The 24,869-nt window shown below is 52.5% G+C and overlaps 1 protein-coding gene across 8 annotated transcripts in view; it reads right to left on the bottom strand.

Annotated features, from left to right (window-relative positions):
* Positions 1–24,553, bottom strand: part of ANPEP (alanyl aminopeptidase, membrane) — a 34,016-nt gene extending 9,463 nt beyond the window's left edge. Inside the window, exons 1-4 of one of the 8 annotated variants that reach the window (XM_087941814.1) lie at positions 24,453–24,553; positions 5,888–5,989; positions 1,804–2,812; positions 1,197–1,339 (exon numbers count right to left, since the gene is read on the bottom strand). In XM_087941814.1, coding sequence (XP_087797940.1) covers positions 1,197–1,339; positions 1,804–2,594 — 934 coding nt within the window. In that variant the 5' untranslated portion in view covers positions 2,595–2,812; positions 5,888–5,989; positions 24,453–24,553. Of the gene's footprint in view, positions 1–1,196; positions 1,340–1,803; positions 2,813–5,887; positions 5,990–22,875; positions 23,343–23,832; positions 24,266–24,452 lie in introns of those variants that run through there. The other 7 variants (XM_087941815.1, XM_087941816.1, XM_087941817.1 and 4 more) reach the window with 7 other exon arrangements.
* Between the last annotated feature and the right edge of the window lie 316 nt (positions 24,554–24,869).

Raw genomic sequence — 24,869 nt, 5'->3', positions numbered from 1 at the left:
ATCCTTTGGGCAGAAGCCCCCTGACCCCTTCTCACTCCCTCGCAGTGTCCACTGACAGGCCTGGGTAGCCAGAGGCTGCTGGGACAGTGGTCGCCAATTGGTGGGCTGGGGACCACAGGTGGTCCGTGAGAAAATGGTGGTGGTCCGCAGAGAAATGTCACCCCCAAGCACCCCACAAAGCAATCCACACTGTGTGGGAACACAAGGCTTGCGTCACTTGCACTGCGCACAACACAAGGTGGGGAGGGAAGGGGGGAAAGGGCAGAGGGGGGGAATTTGCCCCATGTGCCCCACGTGCCTCGCCCGCCTCCCAGGCTGCTTCTTCCTTCTCTGCTTTTGGCTGCAGGCAAGGAAAGCAGCCAAAGTCTTTCTTTCTCTCCCCCAAACTCCGCCAGAAATGAGTCTTTGGGACCCTGCAAGGCCTCCTGCTCCAAGAGGCTGCGCCGGCAAAGACTCATTTCTGGCGGAGTTGGAGGAGAGAAAGAAAGACTTCTGGTGCTTTCCTTACATGAAGCCAAAAGTCTCTCTCTCTCTCTCTCCACTCCCCCCGCCCCCCGAGAACAGAGCTGGAGACGGTATCCTGCGATCCCAAATAAAGAATGATTGATTGGTAGGAAAACAGGGTGGTGGGGTTTCCTGCAGGCTTTTGGGGGCATTTTCCCAGAGTCTCTGGTCTGCCGGATTTAAAATTATGAATTTGGTGGTCCCTGAGGCCCAAAAGGTTGGCGACCGCTGCTCTGGAGGGCCCAGCAGGAGGGATCTACTTGCCTTGGGTACAAGCAGAGCAGTGCTTCCCCGCCATGGGAGGCAGCCCAAACCTTGGAGCCGACAGAGCCTTGAAAGGCTGCGGGGCTGTTCTGGTCGCTCTGACCCATGGCCATCAGAGGGCAAATTGCCTATTTCAAGATTTTGCCGCCACTCAACCAACTCCTAAAGAGTTAAGGAGCCTCTCTGCATATCTTGTAGCCCCAGAATCTTCCTCCCACCCCCTCAGACACCCCCCAAACGCACCCCCTCCTGCTGAGCCAGTCATATCCCCGCCCCATTCAGTCCCCCTTGGCTTCAGCTCAGCCCCTAGTTTCCACCTGGAGGGAAGGTTTGCCAGCCTCTTAGACCAGCCCTGGTGCCAGCCAAGAGCCCCTACATCCTCCCCGCTGCCCAGGGGAAGCCCGCCCACACCCCAGTTAGGCACTTACTTTTAGCAGGCATGTTGGAGATCGCCTTATATTGGGGCAAATAAATGAGTGTGATGGAGAAGTTGGCCTTCATGGCTGGCTCATCAAAGCAAGGAAAAGCTTTGCGGGCATCAGCAGCCTGCATCTGGGTTGTAGCCACCAGCCTGGAGAAAGACAGGCCCCAGATGGTCAGTCGGGATGCCCAGGAAACTTCCTACTAAGGGCCCTTGCTCCTTCTATTCCATCTGGCACCTCTCGAGGGGCTACAGACACAACCGCGGGACAGGATCTGTCTGCAGAGCAAAGACTCCCCAGCCCAGGGGGCGGACGGGCACTTAGGAAGATCCGCTGCTCCATGGGGAGCGGCCGAGAAGTTCTCTTCGTCTCGTTGCTCTTTCTCAGAAATAACATTTCCTGAGACACAAGTAGCGGAGCGACCCAGTTCGCGATGGATCACCTCATGGGGCATCAGCTGCCTCCTAGGGAGATGCAGCCTGGGCCAATCACACTCCCAGCCCAAGTCCCGAAAACTGCAGTGACTACCATGACGGAACAGGTCTCTGCAGGTCCCCTTCCTGTCCCCATACTCCCCCCCACACACACACACAGCTCTGTCCCTTCTCCTTACTTGGTCACCCCTCCTTCCACATATGTACTGCGGTAGAAGCCAGCCAGGTCATCTGCCAGCTCCCCAGTGAAGGTGGTGTGCAGGTGATAGGTCTTGTCCCGCTGGAGTTTCTCTCGGAGTTTCACCACCAGGTACTCCGTCTTCTCCTCCAGCCAGGTCCTTTCGATGGCAGGTGCGACGGCATCAATTCCTCGCAGGGATGCCAAAAATGAATCCTGCAGAGTGTAATTCAGCTTTTTGCTGTGGATGAGTATGAGGTCCGTGGGCTCCATGCACTGGAATTCCACCGTGCTTCTTCCTTTGAAAATGTTTGGGGTGGCCTCTGCCAGAAATGGCTGCAGAGAAATATTGTAAAATGTGGGAATCAAAGTTTTGGGCAATCGGAAGTGGTCCCAAGGCTCCAAAGGCTTGGCTGTGGTAGTGCTCTCGGCACCAGCCGTGGTGGCTCTGGTGGCGCCGGCCGTGGTGGCTCTGGTGGCGCCGGCCGTGGTGGCTCTGGTGGCGCCGGCCGTGGTGGCTCTGGTGGTGCCGGCCGTGGTGGCTCTGGTGGCGCCGGCCGTGGTGGCTTTGGTGGCGCCGGCCGTGGTGGCTTTGGTGGCGCTGGCCGTGGTGGCTATGGCACCGCCAGCCTTGATGGTGCTGCTTGGGGCCTGGTTGGCGACCGCTTCGTCTGCCCGCTGCTTCTCCTGGGAGTAGACGACCGAGAGGGCGATGATGGTGGCCACGGCCCCCAGGCCCAGGACAACGCCCACGATCCCCAAGGGCTTGCTGATGAAGAATCCTTTGGCCATGGCTGCGGAGAGGCCGGAGCGGGGCTCGCACACAACAGGATCCGCTGAGGCGCTGCAGGTCCTTTATATAGATGCGGTCTCTGGGGATTTATTAGTGTGATGAAACATGTCAATTATTAAGCTGGGAATGGTGGCCAAAGGTCACTTCTGCTCTGTGGCCATCTTCTCTTATCTTGTGAGAGAGTTAATGGAGAACTGGATGCACCCCGATGCGCTTCCTGTGGAGCAAACCAAGCCCAGTTTCAAAGGACCCCCAGGGCAACAGAGCCGCCTGCCTCCCACCGGCCTCGGCCCTTGGCCGAGTCCCCGCCATTCAAGAGGAACTGCTGGCCTTGCGAGGACAGGTGGACGTGAGGTTTGAGCCCAGCCGGCACACTCACCAGCTGGAATTAGCCAGTCCAGCCTCTGGGGGTTCCCCAAGACCCTTTGCCACCCTTCTCATTATCACTTTCCTCTGTTTAAAAAGTACAGGGCTTTTTCTTGAAAATATTGTATTTATGTTAACAAATCAGTGGCTCTCAACCTTTTCCTCACCATGGACCCCTCCCCCCCTTAAATGCCTTTTGTGGCCCCCAAGGCTTAATATTTAAATCATTACATTTCTTCAAGCCTTTGCAGACCTCCTGTGAGGATATTGTGCCCCCCCCCCCCCAGGAGTCTGCAGACCGCTGGTTTACGTGATTCAATAAACAAAGCACTTAGAGTTATATACCGCTTTATAGTGCTTCCCAGCCCTCTCTAAGCAGTTTACAGAGTCAGCCTCTTTGCCCCCAACAATCCGGGTCCTCGTTTTACTGACCTCAGAAGGACGGAAGGCTGAGTCAGCCTTGAGCTGGTCAGGATTAAACGCCTGGAAGTGGAATGCAGAGTCAGCCTGCAGTACTGCAGTCTAACCACTGCGCCACCATGGCTCATTCCATGAATGCATCATTTTTAAAATATGGTAAATATCAATAAATATAATCCCTACAAACCAAAGCTCTTTTGGGGTCTTCCATAGTTTTTTAAAAAGCAAGTAGGACATTTCAGGAAGATTATCCTAGGCTAACATCTCAGTTGTAAACTTAGAAGCAATTAGCACTGTCCGCTCCACCTGTCAGCCCTGAAGCTGACCTGATCGGGCCATATTGGAGCTTCAGCGTTGCCACACTGGGGCTGAGGGAAAGGGAGGGGGGATTAGAGATGGGGGGGGGTGTTGTGTAGCCAAAATGAAATACTTTCCCTTGAGAACCAAGGACATTCTCACACCTGGACCGTGGCAGGAGGAGTGGGGTCACCAGGCAACCAGACGGCGTCTTGATTGGACCATGTCACTGATTGTTTGGGGTTGTGGGAAAACTTTCTCTTTTAATTAATAATTAATTAATAAAGCTATTCTTTGGGGGGATTCATCTCCGCGGAGTTTTCCTTGCTTTGGGACTATTACTTGGAGCCCTGACATCACCCTTTACACGTGAGACTTCCCACTTGCTCAGGTGTCAGAGTGTGTCCACGTGTGCCAAATCCCGTATGGGGTGGAGGCTGGAGATCGTGACCCGGTTCTGTCCAGGCCAGACCACCCCTGGGTCTGGGTCTGGGTCGGAGGAAGGGAATCTTCTGCAAGCCGGTTTGTTCCATGGTTTAACCTCAGCCAAACGACTCCCGGCGGCTACGTTTACCTTCTCCGGGGGCCTTCCCCGCTGCTGAGCTGAGGTGCCCTCCACCCTCCTGATAAACTGGTTACCACTGCTGGGATTGTCTCTGGCTACGGCTGTGTGGTCAGAAAATTGGGTTGAGCTGCTGGCCTTCAGCTGCAGGAAAATACCTGCTGCTCCTCAGAACAGCAGCAGCAGCAGCAGCAGGAGGAACCGGTGGGATCTGGGTGTTGGACTGCTCGTTCCTCTTCCAACTCTCCCTATTCGGTCATAATCTATTGATTTAGAACATTTGCCTGGCTGCTCAACTCACTCACAATGATTCCAGCCAAATAAAAGCCCAAAGGGAAATGACCCCCCTTCCTCCTGATAACAAGCAAGAAACCTGCTTGATGGCCTCGGTGTCACCCTGATCCCGGGTCTCCAAGGCCTTTCGAGAGAGTGTCAGGGTGGAGGAGGTCCATTTTATCTCCACAGGGATGACGTTCCAAAAGAGGGGGCCACCACAGAGAAGGCCTCTCTTCTGGGTCCAACCAGAAGGACCTCCTTACAAGAGGTCCTTAACATACCCTCCCTAACATACTCTGCCTCTCGGCTAGGATGGGTAGGATGGTTCTTCAGATAACCTGGCTCCAAGCCAATCTAAGTGGAATAAACTTCTAAAATAGTCATGGCCACGAAGACAGCCAAGCAGCTCGAAGCAGGGCAGAGCTCCGGTCCTGTCATGCCTTTCAGCTTGTTACGCCTTTTCTCAGTGGGCCGTTCTCACAACCTTCTAGCGGTGGCACAAACATGCCCCGGTTCTTGCTCTCTTGCGTGGCGTGTCCTCATTGCCCTTGCCTCTAACTCATCCCAACCGGACCGAGGCGGCTCTATCAGTCTGTCACAGCCTTCCCTGAGGCAGAAGAGAGCCCAACCACGGTTAGGCCGGCAGATCCTTTCTGAGGCCTGGAGACCGAATCGGCTGGAAAGGACACAAGCCCAACCTTCGCAAACTGACCTGGAAAACCAATTCCACCACCCACAAGAGAACTCTGCTGAAGGAGGGACACTCGCGCCTCCGTGGGCAGACTGTCCCATTCTTGTACAGACCTTGCCACATAGGTTTTTTTCTTACAATAAAATGAAATATGGGCGCTTGCAATATATACTCATTTTGTCTGTCCTAGTTTCTGTGGCTGTGAAAAACCATTAACGTACCTCGGATACGAGATCTTTGCTCAGTCTTCATTTCTCTTGAATGTCCCTGGTTCCAACCAGCCTCCCTTCATAGACGTGTTCTCAGGTCTCCATATCAGCTGCCTGATACGCTCATATTCAGCTGGTTGTCAATAACTACTCCTTCAATCTGAGGCTTCCAAGTCATAATCCCCCATCTTAATTTCTACATCTTTTTCTCCCTACATATCATAAACGTAGACTTTTCCCTAGTAAAATACACCTTCCTGTAATCTCCGTTTTCCAACTTGTCCTGATTAGACTGCAACCAACTCAGATGTTCTGTCATCCACAAATCTAGTAAGCAGCCCATGAAGTCCATTATCTAGGTCATTCATAAAAACGTTGCGTAATACTACCCCAGGAGAAAACCTACAGGTGACCACTTTCCAACTTCATCTCACTCTCTGAATGTGGTCAACCAACCAGTTGTGGACCTACCTGACTGTAGCGTCACCCTTTAATAGTCTGGCAATGAGGATGTTTGGGGAACTTGTCAAAGGTAGATTATAATCAAAGCATTCCTCTTGTCCGCCAGTGAACCTGTCAAAAAACAAAGGTAAGCTTTGATTAACCTGTCCTGGGTTTTTTTTTTTTTTTGAAAACCACGCTGACTCTTGGCACTCAGCACTGCTTTGAGATGCTGATTAAAGACCTGCTTTACTGCCAGCAATTACCTTTTTCCCTGGTGAGAAATCTCTAGAACCCTCCAGCCCATTGGCTTCACACACACACACACACACACACAGTGATCACCGGCAGAGGTCCTGCCAGCTTTTCAGGGCCTTCCAATTAGCCGGGGGGGGTCCACTCCACCCCTGTTGTGTTCGTCTGCAGTCTGCGTCACGGAACCCACCAATTCCTTGGGATGCAAAGAAGCTGGGAGTCCACCAGCCCTTTTGCTGACATTTTTGGAGAAACCCCTCTTGATGCATTTTGTCACTGTGGTCTCTTGCTTCCTTTCTGAGCTGAGGTTTTTTTAAAAGACTTTTTCTCTATTGACAGCAGGAACATTCTGGAATCTCGATTCCTTTGTAAGCTACCTGTTTAACTGCATTGACTTCTTTAGATGCCTCCTGGTTTTCTTCCCTACTGGATGGCATTCTTGTAATACATCTCTTCAGAAATCCCAGCTGACTAAAACATCTTTGCCTTTAAAGATTTATTCCCACTTGAACACAACCATCTGAATGCATCTTATTACATTGTTTTTCACTTGTGTATCAGTTTATTCTTATTTCACTATCGTATTCTACTATACTATTTCAAACTTATACTGTTTCAAGCTTGGTATCAATACCTGTGCAAATCCTGAAAAAATAATCAAGTAGTAGTGGGTTTGTGAACATCTAGATGTCAACAAGGTGATTACTAGACATCAGCATGGGTTTATGAAAAACAGATCATGTCAAACATACCTTATTGCCTTCTTTGATATGATGACTAATTTAATAGATCAGGGAAATGCTGTGGACATAGTTTGTTTAAGACTTCAGGAAGACATTTGATAAAGTAGACCACAGCCTACTTCTTGGGATAGTGTGTGGGATAGACAGTACCATCCCAGGTGGATCTGCAATTGCCTGACCAACTGCACTCATCATTATAATCCTTCATGGAACTACATTTACACGGAGGGACGCATGCAATGGTGTACCTCAGGTTCTTGGGCCCAGTCCTCCTCAGCATCTTTATAAGCGATTTAGATGAAAAGGTAGAAGGTGAACTCACCACATTTGGGGACAAAAACCAAGCTGGGGGGAATTGCTGACATAAACTCAAGATTTGGAAGGATCTTACCAGACTTGGGCACTGGGCCTTCACAACAAGCTGCAGTTCAGTGGTGAGAAAATTAAAGTTTTACACTTAGGCAAGACAAACCCAATGCTCAGATATAGAATAGGTGGTACTTGGCTCAACAGCAGTAACTACAAGAGGGATCTTGAAGTCTTAATGGACAACCACTTCAATGTGAGCCAGCCATGTGCTGCAGCTGCCAAAAAAACCAACACAGTCCTAGGCTGCATTAACAGGGGGATAGCCTCAGGATCACAGAAAATGACAGCACTGCTCTGTAGTATCGCTTTCTGTACTGTACTCTGCAGTAGTGAGGCCACATTTCGCCACATCCTGTCCGTTTCGGGATGAAGACATCCACGGTCCTTTTCAACCCTGTGATTCTATGATTCCAAGCCTTGGAGTTACATTTTATGTGCTCTCCCGGTGTTTTGAGGAGGCATGAGCAGAGAGGTGGCCAATGGGACTGACCAGAGCCTGGGGGGGAGGGTCCCCTCTTCGTCCATCCGAAAAACCACAAAGCCCTTCTGAAGCCCTTTCCATGACCTCCAGCATTTTGGAGGGCGAAGCGCATGAGGCTTCAGGGTCTTGTGGTTGTGTCAGAAGAAGGATGACAACGCTGCTTCAACAGCAGCCTGTCTGTACCGTATGTTGCGGGGCGTTGTCTTGGTTTGGGGGGCTTTGAATCAATCTTGACTCCCGGCAACTGCAAGGCAAGATTTTCAGAGGGGGTCCTGTCCTTTCTGGCCTAACGTTGCCCAGCTGCTCCACGCCCAAGGCAGGACTAGAACTCGCAATCTCCAGGTTTCTAGCCTAGTGCCTTAACCACTACACTGAAGTGGCTTTCTCTGTGTGAATTTACTAAGATTTAAATGCCCCTCTAATCTGTGGCAATTCAGGGTGGCTTACAAACCCCGTCCAGCAAGAGGATTAAAAGCAGTACATTAAAACAACCACCAAAAAAGCCCAATCCAAAGAAAACAAAAATGAAGCTGCAATATACTCTGTGCCAAAGGAACAAACAAAAATAGGAAATCGTACAGCACACAAAGGCCTGTCCCAAGTACTTGGGAGAGGCAAGCCTTACGGTGCTTCGGAATGTGGACAGGAAGGAAAAGCAGCCGGGGGGGGGGGGCTGGGGGGCTGGGAAATGCTCTTGGAAGAGGGGGGGAAGCCCTCCCTACGAAGGCTTGAGCCTCTGATCGGCAGGACTCAGAGAGCCCACAGAAACAGGGAGCAAACCCCACGTTCCCTCCCACCCGGCCGGGGAAGGAATCCTCTGCAAGTCCTGTGAGCACCCAGGACACCACAACAAGCCCCCTGCTAAGATTGCCTCCCCGCCAGCAGGCCGCAATTGGGGTCGGTTGCCAACTGCTCCAGAGGGCTGCAACGAGCCCCACGGAGGGACGCCTGTTAGTCCAATGTGCTAGTCCGTTCCCACACTCCCGAGCATGGCTCTCCTCCTGCAAGGTCTCTGTAGCTCTACAGTGTCCTTGAAGTTTGGAGAAGGTTGTGAAAGTAAAACCTTTTTTTTGCGCTCCCTTCCATGAATTCCAGGTCAGCCTGAACTGGGGTCACAAACTGTAGTTTTCCTCCCTTGGTTGCCCCATTCTCGTCAAATCACCGATAGAGCGACAACTGAAGCAAAAAACATTTCCATTTCAATAAATGTGGTTTCTTCCCCAAACCCCAAAAACTTTAACCTGAGACTGTCTACTATTGACCTCACCCCTTTCCTAAGAGGACTGTGGGGGGGGGGGTGCATAAGCGCACCTATCGTGCCTACCGTCTCTGTCCTATTGTTTCTTTTTATTTTTCTTATACGTATCCATGTTTTTATAACTATGTTTTTACTTATACCTATTATCTTGTAAGCGATTGACAAATCAAAATAAATAAAAAAATAAAAATAAATAAATAAAAATGACCTCTTCTGAAGCCATTTTAAATATCAAGTCAGGATTCACACCCGACCACTTTGTGGCTTTTTTGGGGTGTGTGTGTGTCTGTAAAGCATTACAGGGGTCATTTTTGACCAGCGGTGGGAGGTTGAGTGTTCCCTACAGGGCCAAGCTGTGCAGCTACTCTCAATCCCTGCATGATCTGTGTGACACGTGTGAGTGTGAGGGAAGGTTCCTAGCAAGGGATGAGCTGGAACAAGAAGGGGACCTCAGGTACAACACAGAAGAAACAGGAAGCAAACGTAGGGCCATTCAAAGAGGACTCCAACGCCTAAATACCAACACTTGAAGTATGAAAAACAAACAGGGTGACCTTCGAGGCCTAGTTAGAGGAGGGCACGTAGAGACTATTACCAAAACTTGATGGGATGAAACCCATGACTGGAATGTTACGGCTAGAGAGATTTAAATGTTTCAGAAGAAACAGATTTAACAAGCTGCATTAACAGAGGGATACCATCAAGATCAAGTGAGGTACTAATGCTACTCAATAAAATCTTAGTAAGGCCACACCTAAAATACTGCATCCAGTTTTGGTCACCACTCTATAAAAACATATTGAGACTCTAGAAAGAGTGCAACCAGGATGATTAGGGGACTGGAGACATACGATGTCCACCAGGAACTGGGCCTGGCTAGTCTAGGGAAGAGAAGGACTAGGGGAGACAGGATAGCAGCCTTCCGAGAGAGGAAAAAGGGATCGAGCTATTCTCCAAAGGAAATAGCAAAGGAAAGGAAGGAAGGAGACGAGAGAGAGAGAGAAAAAGGAAAGGAAAGAAAGAAAGAAAGGCATCTGAGCAAACCATGGATGGACAGAAGACATATCTAGTTTAAGAAAAAGAAGGATGGGGTGACATGATAGCAGTCTTCGAATGTCTCAGGGCTTGCCACAAAGAAGAGATGTAAAAAAAGATGTTGAGACTCTGGAAAGCGTGCAGAGAAGAGCAACCAGGATGACGAGGGGTCTGGAGGATAAAACATGAAGGACGGTTGCAGAAACTGGGCCTGGCTAGTCTAGGGAAGAGAAGGACCAGGGGAGACAGGAGAGCAGTCTTGCAATATTTGAGGGAGGGGCTGCCACAGAGAGGAGGGGGGGGGTGTCAAGCTATTCGCCAAAGCACCCCAAGGCCAGACAAGGAATAAAGGAAGGAAACTGGTCAAGGAGAGGTGCAACCTAGAAATAAGGAAAAAAATTCTGGCAGAACAATCAACTCATGGAACAGAAGTTGCCTTCAGAGATTGTGGGAGCTTCATCACTGGAGGCTTTCAAGAAGAGCCATCTGCCAGAAATGCTGTAGGGTCTCTTGCTTGGGTGGGAGGTTGGACTAGATGACCTACACAGTCCCTTTCAACTCTGTTAATCTGTTATATGTAAGAAATAACTACTCTACAGAAATGCAAAAAAAAAAAAACCCACCCCAAAACAAACCAAGGATGAAAGCCTTCTTAAATGGATTTGTGTTAAAATCAAAGGAAAAGGAAACAACACTGACATGGGTGTGTACCACAAGCAACCCAGCCAAGCAGAGAGATGATTTCTTTGCTTATCATCTAGCTAAGGTGCACAGGAAACATACTACAATAGAAATGGGGGACTTTTAAAGTCCTCAGACATCAAGTGAGAGAGAAACTCCGCAATACGGCAGAGATAATCCTGCGCTGGAGAGACCCCACTTGGAAGCTGCATCCAGAGCTGGTCACCACGATACAGAAAAGATGTTGGGACCCTGGAAAGAGGGCAGAGAAGAGCCAAAAAGATAACAAAGACCCTGGAGGCCAAAACACACAGTCTGTCTGGGCTCGTGGGGGGTGATACAATAGCAGTTTTCCAGTGCTTGAGGGGCTCTCACAGAGAAGAGAGCAGGGGCGGGATTCTCCCAGTTCGGACCAGTTCAGGCGAACCCCTTGTTCCGATGATCAGCTGGCTCTGAATCGGTTTGCTACAATGAACCTGTGTCCCCCGTCCCCCCTGCATGGAATCTGAACACAGTTGCTCCTTGTCCTAAACCTGCTGGTCGTCTCTTGGGCCCAGTTGTGACATTCCTGTTAGAAGACCAGGTCTGCATCCTGGAGTCCTCCTTGGTCAGGCAGAGGTTCAGGTACTGACTCAGTGGCAGGGATGGCAGCTTAGGACCACCAAAAAAGCCATGTCAACAGCAGGAAAGCTTTGTTTCGCCTCAGCAGCATAACAACCTGTCTGACAACCTGTTTTCCTTCCGCTTACTTGATACAAGAGACTGAGCTCATCACAAACAACAGGTTGATTCAAGTTAACCAACATGTTTACGCAGGCAGAGATTTGGAAAATGAGAGCAAAGTTGTCCCCTACGACATCTACGTGAGGTTTCTGGGTGAGGTTATTCACTGGCCTGGGATCAGGTATCATCCACATGCAGAGGATGCCCTGTTGCGTGTCTGCAGTTGAGCTTCTGTCTTGGGGACTGGAGGCTGTGACCTCTGGATGGAACAGCACAAGCTCAGGCCGAACGTCGCTTGAGTGGCTGTGGACGGATTTCCAGGCCCTCCATTTTGGGGGATCTTTCAACTTCTCTTCTTGATGGACTTCTACTTCCCCCAGATGCAACAGACATGTGATTTGGGGCTCATCTCAAAGTCTTGGCTGAAGAGTAGGTGGCATATATGGCCAGACTGTGCACTAATGACACACTTCCCTGATTTGGGGGGTGCTACTCATGGCTATTCATGGTTGGCCTATTGCAATGCACCCTACAGGGACGAGTTCAGAAGTACACAAGGTCCAGAATCTGGCGGCAGTTCTGGGTGGCTCTTGCTTGACCTGGAGAACAACACTGCTCTGTAAGCTACGCTGGCTGCTAGTAAGCTTTTGGGTGCTAATCCCCTTCAAAGAGTTTTTTTTTTTTGCCTCAAACCCATTTACATGAAGGATTGCTCCTCTGCAGTTATGTTGGCCTGTCCTGTTCAGTCTGGCACAGTGCACATCATTTTGTGGGATTGCGAGATCTGCATTCTGGTGGTTGCAGCTGCCCTGCGGGAGAAGTGCCCCCCCCCCCCGGAGCCTCCAGGGCCCCAAAGCAGTTTCGTTTAGGAAAGCCCTTCAAATGTAGGTCTGTCAACAAGGCAGAATTGCTCTATGACTCCGCAGTGATACTGGGACTCCATTCCACTCCTGTTTGTGTTTCTTTCTCTGACACAGTAATATATATTCATATTTGTTGTTCTTGTTCTTCTTATTTTCTGCCCTTGTTTCTGTTGTTCTTATGTGCTCTGTTGCCTAGAGTGACTTGTATGCTTGAGGCAGCACAGACTTCAACCCACCAAACTCTCATGCAGGAAGGGGAGAGCATCTGTGAAAAGCCTGCACTGGGCTCCTTCCAACGCCGTCATTCCATTCTGCTTGTTCAGCCTCCTGGGTCTTCTGGAAAGGGAGGCGCCCGCCTTGCAGGGAGTGGGAAGGGGCTGCCCTTTGCCTCCTGGCTGGACTGTCCCACCCTCCCCTCTTTTCTCAGCATCTTCCCTGACCTTCTTTGAAGCTGCCCAGAGGGGGGGACCTTACAGCTGGAGAAGAGGTCTCTGCTCTCTGCTCGCCTTCCTTCAGGAACTCTCTGAGGTTAGGGGCCCGAATATTATAGCCACGCACCACACTTCGGATACTGCATTTTTGTGATATTTCTATTCTGTTCTATTCTGTAACATCAAGGAACAAAACTTGATCCGCTTTTCATCCACTCATCTTTCAGTACTCCAGAACAAAGAGAAAAGATTGTGGTGCCTTAAAGACAGAAGGGCCTCCTCCTCGCATGGGGGCCGCCTGCTTAGCAGGTCAAGTTCAACAGATAGCTCTCCCTTGATCACGTAAATGGAGGGTGTCTTAGATACAGATTAACAGAGTTGGAAGGGACCTTGTAGGTCATCTAGTCCAACCCTCCCCCGCCTAAGCAGGAGAACTTACTACACCTTTTCTGACCGATGGCGGTCCAGTCTCTTCTTGAAAGCCTCCAGTGATGAATCTCCCACAACTTCCAAAGGCAACTTCTGTTCCGTGGGTTGATGGCTCTCCCAGTCAGAAAGTTTCTCTTATTTCCAGGCTGATGCAACGAACGAGTTAAGCAGCTCTGCTTCCTCTCGGCTGCCTGTCTTGTAGAAGTGGTCCTGCAAAACGGATGAGGGCTGGATGAGGTGGAGATCCCCAATAAATGAAAACAAATTCACGGTCTCTCGGGTCAAGCTCTCCTGAACAGGTTCCTAGGAGTCTTCTGGTTGAATTTGATACAGCAAGTTTGAAGCCGGGGAGGGGCTGGGATCAACTCATGTGGCCATTGGGGAAATGGGGGGGGAGGGGGAGGCAGCTGACAGATTCCAGGAGGAGCCTACAGATGGCAGGGGGGCAGGTCAGCCCAGCCAGGAATCGTCCCCGTACTACTGCCCTGCCCGGGGTTTATGCCAGCCAGGATCCCTCTCAGTTTTGGGCCCTGAGAGCTTTGGTCCTTGCTTCGCACCCCCCTCCCCACAGCCCCCCACGGGATCATCCCGTGAATTGGACCAACCTCATTCCAGAAGCAGCAAAAACCAAGCGCTCTGTGCCATCTGGCCACCCATGTGCATGGGAAGCCCAACCCGTGCCACTATGAAATTGGTTGTACTGGTGAGGTTTTATTGATTATTGTCTTCTGTGTTACTATTGTAAACAGGCACCCGAAATGCAGCCTGGCAGGAACCCAGCACATCAATAAATCTACTGAAAACAAACTCAGGTTGCATTTGCCTATTTTTGCAGCCACATTGCAAATTCAGTTTGAGGTCAGTTCCCACGCCTAGAACTTTTTCACAAGGACATGGGGTGCTCCACTTACAACTGTTAATGGAGCCCAGAATTTCCATCATAAATCACAAGGCCAAAGCACCCACATCACCAGCCTGATTTTGCAACAGTCATTAAGTGAGTGTTGTGGCTATAAAGCAAGTCATTCTTATGGGTGTTTTTTTTTTTTTTTTGTAAGACATCAGTGTCAATGTCTGGAAAAAAGTCATTAAGTCCCAGTCATGGGATTATGGAAAGGTGCAACCTGAAATAAAAGTGAGCCAAGTGCCTGAAGTGCAGTCATGTGACCTGGCCATAAGGAAGCTGGACGGAGCTGTTCTTTAGGGACTGTGAGTCCCTAAGTCATTAAGTAAGGGCTCCCTGTGCCGTTGCTGTGTGGGGCTCCTTCTGGGCAGGCGATTTCCTTTTCCTGGCATCATTTTGCTTAGCAAGTACCTTCCTGCCATTTCCAGCTGGTTTCTCTCAGGATGACTCTGAGTGTGGATTCTGCCTTCAGGACACAGAAACAGGCGGAGCAAACGGGAGCTGCCTGTGGAATTCCAAAGAGGAAGAGAAGCCAGAAGTCTGCAGGTGAACTAAGGATGGCTTACCTGGGAAAGGAGAAGATCGCCTCCAAATAAGGGCTGAGGACTGTGAGGACTAAGCAGAGACCCCAGAGAATCAGGCAGGCAGGTTCTGGGCAGGGGGCTGAGGTCATGGCATGAGGAGAGGAGGAGGAGGAGGCCAGGCAGCACCTGGTCAAGAACCTCTGGTGGAGGGATTTGAGCGGGAATCCAGCCCGTTTCTCCTCAGCCAACAAATTTATATATTTCACCCAGCCCAGGAACCAAGAACCAGTTAAGCCTTTAAGTGACCCCTGAAGAGTCTTCAATTGTATAGGGTCTCCTGCTTTACGGGGACTGGGCCTGGCTAGTCTGGGGAAGAGAAGGACCAGGGGAGACAGGAGAGCAGGCTTCCAATATTTGAGGGGGGGCTGCCCCAGAGAGGAGGAAGGGGTCAAGCTATTCTCCAAGGCATCTTTGAAGGCCAGACAAGGAACAATGGACGGAAACTTGAACAAGGAGAGATTCAACCTGGAAATAAGGAGGAACTTTCTTCAACCCATGGAAGTTGTGGGAGCACCATCACTCAAGACTTTCAAGAAGAGATTGGGCTCCCATCAGTCAGAAATGGTGTAGGGTCTCCCGCTTGGGCGGGGTGGTGGTGGACTAGATGACCTCCGAGGTCCCTTCCAGCTCTAGACTGACTGATACTGAATGCAGATGAACAGACAGGGCCAGGCAGTTCCACCCTAGGTGTATATGTGTCTTTCTGCCTGAAAAGGACCCGGGAGAGATTGGCCAGCGTCCCATATCAAAGGGCCCGCTGGGATTTCTCCGTCAGCTGCCCACAGAGCCTCAGCACAAGGAGGGGGCCTCCTCCAGAAGCTACTGGTCTGTGTGGGTGGGGGGGTGGGGGGGCCTTTCCTGCACTAACTGGGTTGTGTGAGCAGCCACCCTTAGGGTTCCCGGGAAACAGTCAGAGTCACGTAGAAGAACCCCGTGTCTTCTCACGTGCTGCGATTCATGCACACACGCCCCGCACCGCACTCGCTGCTTCCCGGCAGGCGTGGGGCACCCCCGGAGCCAAGTTCAGAAGCGCCCTTTCTCGGCAACCTCAGGAGCAGTCCAAGCCCCCAATCCACGGGGCAGCTACTCAGACAGACCTTTGTTCTGTGAGTCCATGACATCCTGAAATTTTGATAAGTGCTCACACCAGTCAAGAACAGTAGAACCCAGAAAAAGGTGTCCAATTATTGGAACCCAATAAATACGCTGAACATAATTGTATAAAATAAATAACAATGGACTTCACAACCATCACCAGGCTTCCATGAACATCTCGTGTCATCAGGGTGGAAGCAGCACCAGGCGCTTTGTCCCCCTGCCACCCTGTGCCCCCCCCCCCCAAGAGAGTTTGTTCCCCACTCCTGACGGCTGGCCTGTCCCGCCAGGCGTCAGCCCCCGCTTAGCCCGGCAATTTCAGCGCAGGGAGACCCAGGCCTGCCCGGAAGCCTTGAGCAGCCCAGGTGCAAAGTGAGCAAGCAGCCGCCCCCAGAGACCCCTCGGCTGTGAGCAGTTCTCAGCCCTGCAATCGCTTCTTCTAACTGAACCGAAACATTGGAGGCAACTGTTCACATGCCCGGTTCTTCATTCTTATTCTCAGTAATAATAGGAGTAATCATAGTATTGTTATTGGGATTATTTTTGATCGGAGCAGCTCTTACGTAACTCAGATTGCTTTCCTTCTGCAAGAGACTATCGAGCTTAAGCAAGAAAGCAATATTTTTACAGACTGAACTGGAAGGCTCCACCTGGTCCCAAACCCACAGAACAGGTTGCAACTCCTTCTAGATCACACATACAGATGCACACCCTGGGGACTTTCCAGTGCGCATCCACAGGGCTGCTGATGGGAAGAAGCTTGCCATAGTCCAAGGCCTTAGTTCTTTCCGAGTAAGATGTAATTAAAGGCTGGACCTTCAACAGCATCAATAACCACTGGCAGGTGATATCTAAACCATAAAATATGCCACAAACCTATTAATTAATTGCTCTGGCTTTTGAGTTTATCTCATAAAGTGTGAGGAAGGAGTAACTCGAGGAATAGCTGCTCAATCACGCTTCCATTAATCCACTCTAAAAATAAAACCTTTTTCAAGCACAAGACCTTCTTCTCTGGCCAAATTTCATTTTAGCAAAGTCCACTGATGAACACGAGTTCTAATGAATGTCTTGGTTTCACTTGAGTTCATTTTTTAAAAAAAAGCAATCAAAAGCTTGATAAGCAACTTGTAAACTGAAACCTCTAAGATGTTTAAGCGGAAAAGGGAGGCTGTGTTGTGCTCTGCTGCCAATGAAAGGTCAACACCTGGTAAGAGAACAAAGGATTCTACAAGTGGACCGTCGGCTAAAGGATTGGGGTCGTCAAAAAAACGTTGGTTTCCGGGTACTCCCTCCACGATGGGCTTTTGGCAAGGATGGGCAGCACCTCACAAAGCCTGGGAAGGATGTTTTTGGGAAACGACTGGCTCAACTCATCAGGAGGGCTCTAAACTAAAACTGAGGGGGGAGAGAGACCGATCTTTCGGAACCCCAGGACCTAATTCCAAGCAAAAACCCCTAGAAAACAAGCCAAAGAATGAGGTAAGGTGGGATGGGAAGGAAGACACCAAATAGGAGACGTAGGAAGCGTCCCCAGAGTCAGGCATAAAGCTCTCAAGTGCCTATATACAAAGGCACAACGTTTGGGGAACAAACAGGGTAACTTGAACTATGAATACATGAAGGTAGATATGATATAGTTGGAATAAGAAACTTGGTGGGATGTAACCCATGACTGGAACATACTGATAGAAGGATACAAATTGTTCAAAAAAGCCCAGACCCCGTAAAAGAGAAGGTGGAGTTGCACTGTAGGTAAAGGACATTGCTACAGAAATGCACGACAACCTCCTAGGGTGCATATGGCTCAATATAAAAGAAAAAAGGAATGTATATTACAGGCCACCCAACCAAGCAGAAGAAATAGCTGTATTTTTTGCCAATCAACTATATATAAGAAACACACCACAACAGTAATGGGGGACTTCAATTACCCTGACATCAATTAGAAGACTAATTCCTCACCACGTGAGAAATCGAATAGGTTCCTAACCAACCTAGTTGACAACTTGGTTGTCCAAACGGTAGAGGAGGGAACTAGAGGGACAGCCACACTGGACTTAAGTCTTACAAACAGAGAAGACATGATAGAGGGAACTGAAACCGCAGGAACCTTGTTAGTATGACCATGTCATGCTAGAATTCTGCCTAATGAAAACACAAGCAACAGAACATAAACGATAGCAAAGTCCTAGATTTTAAAAGAGTTGATTTTAACAAACTCAGAGAGAACTTGGGAAAGATTCCTTGGATGAAAATCCTAAAGGGGAAAACAACTCAACAACTCGTGGGAGCTCCATCACTGGAAGCTTCCAAGAAGAGATTAGACTGCCAAGGGTGTGTCCTACTTGGTGGGGGTTGGACTAGAGGACCTACAACACAGGTGTGTCAAACTGGATTTCCTCCAGGGCCGGATCAATATTGTAGTTCTTCTTTTTGGGCCGGCGGGCGGGGGACCTGGGGGGAGACAGGACGGACACCTCCTGCTGGCCAAAAATAGGCCTGGGGCCCAGGGTGCCTCTGATATTCTGCAAAGCAGAGTGAGAAAACAGTGGACAGGAGAAGGGAATGGTGAGCTGCAGTGACTCTCTCAGAAAAAAGCAACGTCGAGAGAATGTACTGCCCGTCTCTTGAAGGCTGCACACACTGTTTAAAAACCAAGGCACCGAAAGAGGTCTGGAACCGGGTCTTCTGTGCTGTTTGAGTGCTTGAATCCAAGGCGGGGAAGACCAGGGGCTGAAGGGGAAGAGCCCTTTGGAGCAGAGAGCCAGAGGCCGGAGGGAGGAGAGCGAAGACATGAGGCTGCCTTCTTCTCTTTTAATCCTGGGATGAATGCAGCTATTCAAGGGTGATAAATAAATAGCTGAATCTGGAGGGCAAATACAAATTAAGTTTTGTAGAAGTCACATAACCAATTTGTAGATAATTCCCATTTTCTAACAGCATCGTTCGTATGTTTCTTCTCCTTCTTCAACCTCTCTGAAACAGAAGGGACACCATCTTCTATCCAGCAGGGAAACATTTGCATTCATACTTTGCAATCACAATAATTTGAAATCTGCGGGCATTTACACTCCAAAAACCCCAAAATATTTCAAGCGTGCACAGAATAGGGATATTGCCCATTGCCAGGATCCATAAAGATTTCCGTGCCCCGTTGAGTTTCCCACAGATGCAGGACTGTTCTGTCTTGCATGGTCCCTGTGCCTAGCAGAAGGAAATGTCCTCTTGGCTAAGAACTGTGTTTCTGAAATCGCGTTGCACTAGTAAGGCACTTCGATGCCAGCAATGTGCAATGCAGCATCTTAATTTCTTGTGACACGGAACAGCTACCTCGGAGTGTGTACTGCAAGAGACAGTGTCGGGGCTGCAACCCTTTGTGCACACTACGGTGGAAGGTTTTCCTTGGGGATGCCGGTCATGTAGGGATTTGCTGCTCCAACTAGTTCTGTGTCTGTGTCTGTACTACTTATGCTGTGCGCATTTCCTTAAGTTCAACAGTCCAGATATTCAGTACTGCCCTATGATTCTGACGGAGCTGAAATAGCCACTGTGAACTGTGGACAGAGATAAGTGAAGAATTATAATTAGACTTGGCAAGAATGCAAGGGCTGGTCCTGGAAATTATTCTAAGGGCGCTGTAAAGTTGCCGTTTAAGTGATATGCACAAGTATATCAGATCTCTGTACCTGCTCCGGAGTCCCACGGGGAACTACGCTTTGGGGGTCCACAGCTCAAGTACATCTTCAAAAACAACCCACAGCAACTCTTTGTGTCTGATTCAACAGCTGCTGGGATACTGCTGCTGCAGCAGGCGAGGCCAACGCCCCCGGGCTCCATCAACCAGGCACTAGCTAGGCCCCGAGAGAAGGGGGCAAGACTCAGTCCTCTCGGGGGGGGTCCATGGGGGCCACGAGAGAGAAGGGTGCTGCGCAGGTCTCTTTGCATCGGTCCCTGCTCAGCACAGCTTGCACTGCACGCTTCCCTGGGTGGCCCCTCCCGTTCTTCCTCCCCCAGAGAAGGGAAGCCATGGGTGGGCTGCTATGAACGGCTCCCTTCCATTCCCAGGTTATGCGCGTTGCTTCATCCACGGCCGGAAACACATCGAACGCTCCCAAAGCCCTTTCAGGGCTTTCAGAGGAAAGTGTGGCGGAAGCCACCGAGACCTTTCTGACTCGAACCTCCTTGCAGAAGCCAGAAGAGGAAGCCAGGAAGTGTGTCCTGAGCTCCGAGAAATCCCTCGTGTTGGTCCCAGCTCAGCTCCTGGTGCTGGGCCAGGCTGGGCTCCGAATCGGCTCTTCTGAGAGGTCACAGGTGGCCCCGAGGGTTAGCAAAGGAGCTGCTGCCCTTGGGCCCCTCCTTGGGCCTTGAGCAGAGAGCAGTGGAGGGTTTCCCCTGGGAAATTGCTCCTGGCAGGAAAGGCAGCCCAAGGTGAATGCCCTTCCCTTGCCAGCAATTCCTGCTCTCCTTCCAGGCCATTCACCCTCCCCTGCCTGCAAAGAATCCCCTTTCACACACACACACACACACACCAGCCCTCACTTGGCTGCTCTCCCTGGTGTGCAGGACTCTTCCGGATGGGCGAGGCGAGCAAACACCTCGGCTCCCTTCGGGCAATTTTAATCCGCAAAGTGGCAGCTGAAACTATGAAATGTGATCTCAGCCACAGGGAAAGACAATCTTTGTGCCGCAAGCAGACAATCAAATATGCCTTTCCTCCTCTTGCTGGAGCGAAACTAGCCATATTTATAATACCAGAAAAGGAAGTATAATTGAACAAGGATTTGTCTGAAATGATACGAGGGGTCGGCCTAGACAACCTGTAAGGCCCCTTCCAACTCTCTTATTCCATTAGCCTAACAAGTAGCAGAGGATATTGGAAAAAAAGAAGCCAGGTGCAGTGTTTGTTTTCCATGTTCTTTTTCCCTCCCAGCCTTAATGTTTCTATAAGTTTGAAATGGGTTGTCCGTTCATTCAGCAGAAATGCAGCAAACGACCCGGGAAGGCTTCCGCTGCTTGGAAGCAGCTCTTTCGTTTGCTTCCCTTGACTGCATCTCCCAGGGTGGGTTTCTCGGAGGAAGGGGAGCCACGTGGCTTCCTCTTTGGGCCCGGAGCTTCAGAGCCCTGCCCAGCTCCTCCTGGCAACTTCTCAGACCACTGCCAACCTCCCCAAGGTGCCCTTTCCAGAGAAGCCCCGATGCAGCCCAATGGGGACCCCCTGCCTTTCTTCCCGACTGCGAAAGGCTGACCCCTGCCAGGAGTTTGGTTGGCACCATGCGGGGGGGGTGGGCAGGCAGGGCAGAGGGGCAGAAAGAGCAGGTGCCAACTTGAAGCCAGAGAAGGGGCCCTTTTCCAGGCAGCAGCAGCTGCTGTTTCTCTGAGGCCCCCAGTCGACCTCAGAGGCAGAGAACGAGTCCTGACTTTCTGTCTGGAAAGAGCCACTTCCCTCATGCGGTGCCCAAGTAAGGATGCCAGAGATCAGGATGATGCCCATGGCAGCACTGGGGAGAGCCGCCTGCACCGATCTGAAGCTCCTGAGGAGACCTATTAGGCCTCCTTGAAGGGAACTCTCCCTGGGTGGATCTTCCTTCCTTCCTTCCTTCCTTCCTTCCTTCCTTCCTTCCTTCCTTCCTTCCTTTCTTTCTTTTTCTTTCTTTTCCTTCCTTCCTTCCTTTTGCCCGTCTGTCTTTGAGTCAGTCTCAACTCCGGGTGGCCACCTGAACCGGTTCCTGCAGTTTCTTGGCAAAGTTTTTGGCTGTCCGTTGCCTGCTTTCCAGGGCTGGGAGATTGTGGACTGGCTTTGGGCCTCAGGACTAGAACTCAGTTTCCCAATTTCTAGCCTGTTGCCTAACCAGGACGTCAAGCTAGTTCTCATTAAAGCCGCCTGCATTTTTCTTCCATTCAGTCATGTCTGATTCTCAGAAGCTGCCTGGTGGTTCTTGGTGAGGTTTCTCAGAAGGGGTGTCATTGACTGCTTCCTCGGGCTGCGAGCGAGTGACTGGCCCAAAGTGTCTTCATCAGACACACACACACACACACACACACACACACACACACACACTCCCCCCCCCCCTTGCCTCAGCCAATTTCCTTCAGAAAATAATTTATTTTTATGGCCGCTTTTATCAGGGCTTCGGTGTGCTGGTGAGCAAAGTACCTTTTGAAGTGAGCTTCTTATCAGTTTATGCAATGCTGTTGGCATGAGCAGAACAGAAATTAGCTCTGGGCATTATCGGTTTGGTGAGAATGATTCGGGGGGGAGATTAGGAAAGGAACACGTTGTGATAACAAGGACCAGGCGGGTGGGTGAGAGGGTGATCCACCAAAGGACAAAGCTCCAGGGCCTCCTCTGCTTCCTCCCCCCGCAGTTCCGTGGGGCGATGGGTGGGCCGAGAGGGGGGCGGATTTCTCCCTTTCAAGAACAGCATCCAATGGGGCCCCACTCGCGCCCCGTCCTCCCCTTGCGGGGGCTCCTCCTCTCCCCTTCCTGGCCCCGGGCCTTGATTCAGCCCTGCCTGGCTCCAGCCAGAAGGCAGCCTTGGGGGCTCCTTCTTCACCCCCGTCCTGAGCAGAGCCGAAGCCCGGCAGCCTCGGGGCCTGGGAGGGAGCAGCGGGTCCCGGGGGCCCCCAGCCGCCACGCTCCGCAGAGCCCTCGAGGCTCGCGAGCGGAGCTGCAGGCGCTCCGGGAAAGAGACGTGGCCGCGGGGGAGACGCGCACCCGGGCAGGCAGCTGAGAGGCGGCAGCGGCCCTCGAGAAACGCTCGGGCGGGTCGGAAAGAGGCAGCGCCGTTCCCTGCCAGCCGCCCCGAGGGGCCCCCGGCGAAGAAGAGCCGCCAGCCGGACCTTCCCAGTGGATAAGCAGAGCGCGCGGGGGGGGGGGGGCAGTCAGGCGCCTCCTCGGCCTCCCCATCGCATTCGGGGCAGGGTCGCCGCCTTCCCCCCGCAGCCGCCGGGCACAGCCACGCGGGACCCTCCCGGCCGAGCGTCGCCCGCTCCTCCTCGGCCGCGCCCACCGGAGGGGCCCAGAGGGGCGGCGGCGGCGGCGGAGGCCGCTCGGACCGCCCGCGACGCCGGGATCCGGCTGGCCCTGCGCGCCCGAGGAGGCGCCCGACGGGCCCGGCCCAGCCCTCCCGCGCCCCCTTCGGCCGGCCGCGCGCGCCCACTCACCTGCTCGGCCCATGGCCGGCCTGCGCTCCGACGGGGGCCCGGAGAGGCTCGCTGGCAAGCCGGACGGGGCCTGGGCGTCCCTCGGGCGGGGGGGCGGCCGGCTGGGGGCTCGGCGTGAGGGGCCCGAGCGTGGCCGGCTGCTGCGTCACCTCGCGGGGCGGGCGGGCCTCTGGCGGGACTCCGGCCCGGCCGGACGTTGCCGAGCCAGAGTGGGCCCGCCTCCCCGTCGGCGGCCAGGCCGCCACATCTGGAAAGCATCTGCGGGCGCCCCGCGGCCCTTGGGAGGGAGACCGGTCGGCCGCTTGCCAGGGACGCCGCGCGGAAGAGGCCTCGCTCCCCGCCTGGACGGCCGCAAAGAGCGACTCGGGCCGGACGGGGTTGAACGCGGGCGCCTCTGCCCCGCCAGCCCGTAGCAGCTCGAGAGGCCCAGTGGGCGGCTTGTCTCCCCCGCCGAGACCCCTTCCGGACGGGCACCGGGGAGCGGCCTCCCCCTGAAGGGCCAGCAGCGGTCAGCGAGCCGAGCCTGATCCCGGATCCCAAGGGATCTCGACCGGAGCCTCCTTCCCCTGCGATCTCGTGCAGAGGCAAAGCCCGGGTACGATTTGGAGGCGGCCACCTCCGGCTGAGCTGAGGCTCTGAGCTGCAGGAGAGGCGCCTGCTCGGGCCCAGCCTTCGGGGCCCAAGGAGAGCAGGAGCCAAGGCTGCTGGAAGTGGAAGTGGGGCCCGACCTCTGCCTGCCTGCCTGCCTGCCTGCTTGCCAGCGGGGAGCGGGAAAGGCTGGGGTTCCTAGTGGTTCAAGGGCCCAATCCTAAAAGAGGACGCTCCACATATTAACCCCCACCCCACCCCTCGCTGAGCACCAGGAGCCGGAACCTGGAATTCAAACACACTGTGCAAGTTGCACCCAGAAGGCAGCCCCACACAACGCCCCCGCCCCCAACAGGCTGTTCTGGGCACCTTCTCGTGAGAAGTGGCTGCACACGCTGGAGAGCAGCTGCCCAGCCTCCCTGTGCCTTCAGGTGGAACAGAAGGCCAGCAGAGGCTGGTAAAGGCCTATTGGTTGCCCAGTTCCTCCCCCTCTGAGTTGGCACTGCCATCTCCCTGCCTGGCACAGCCTGGCCCCTGGGAACAGATGGACAAAGGCCACCCTGCTGTGTCCCCAAGGTGAGGGACGATGGGAAGAGTCAGTTGCCCAGCAACGCTGGGAATTGCTGCGCTGCCTGACCGTTTTATGGGCTCCGGAGAGGGCTCTTCCCTCAGGGCACACTGGCTGCGGAGTAAAACTGAGCGGCTGCCTGCCACTCCTTGCAGAAGATGGCACCTTCATCCCGCAAAACCGTGGCTGCTGGAGCCAGTTGTGCTCCGCTGCCTTCACCCGCCAACCCATCCTAAGCCCAGAGCAAGCCCCCTCCCCCGCCCTTGGTGAGGTGCCCGGAGCTCAGCCCTGCGGAAGATGGCAGAGGTCTCTCCCAGCAGCTGCTAAACTGACTGCGCTTCCCTTTGGAGGCCCCCTCCCGTCATCTACTCCCCCCAATAGTACATTTTCAAAACAGGAAGTCTGACAGCCGAATTCCCACCTGAGCCTCCGCAGACCTCAGTCAGAGGGCCAACGGGACTTGCCTGATGGAGGAGACGGTCCCATCTGCCTCCCCTCCGTCCTTCGGTCCCAAATGCTCCTGGCAAGGAATGCCTTGCGGGTGAAGCCTTGGGCTGGCTCAACTGGTTTGGGCACTCGAGTTGTGGCTTTGGGGAAAGGATGACTATCAGGAAACATGAAGTGGCCTATTGCTAAATCTCCCCCTCCGCCCGCCCTCCCTCCCTCCCTCCCTCCCTCCCAAGACGCACCTCTAGGGATACTCCAGGATTCCCTCATTACGGGAACTCCCTCGGCCACCATCACTGGATGGCAGTGATGGTGGCTGAGAGCCATTGGGCCTCCTGGGCTCCTGCATAAGGCCTTCCAGCCAGGCAAACGGGGAAGCCCCTGGCCTGCC

Source organism: Pseudonaja textilis, chromosome 13, assembly GCF_049901715.1.
Source record: "Pseudonaja textilis isolate UNSWEBS1 chromosome 13, rPseTex1.2, whole genome shotgun sequence".
Classification (NCBI taxonomy): Eukaryota; Metazoa; Chordata; class Lepidosauria; order Squamata; family Elapidae; genus Pseudonaja; species Pseudonaja textilis.
This window is presented reverse-complemented; position numbering and strand designations above follow the sequence as displayed.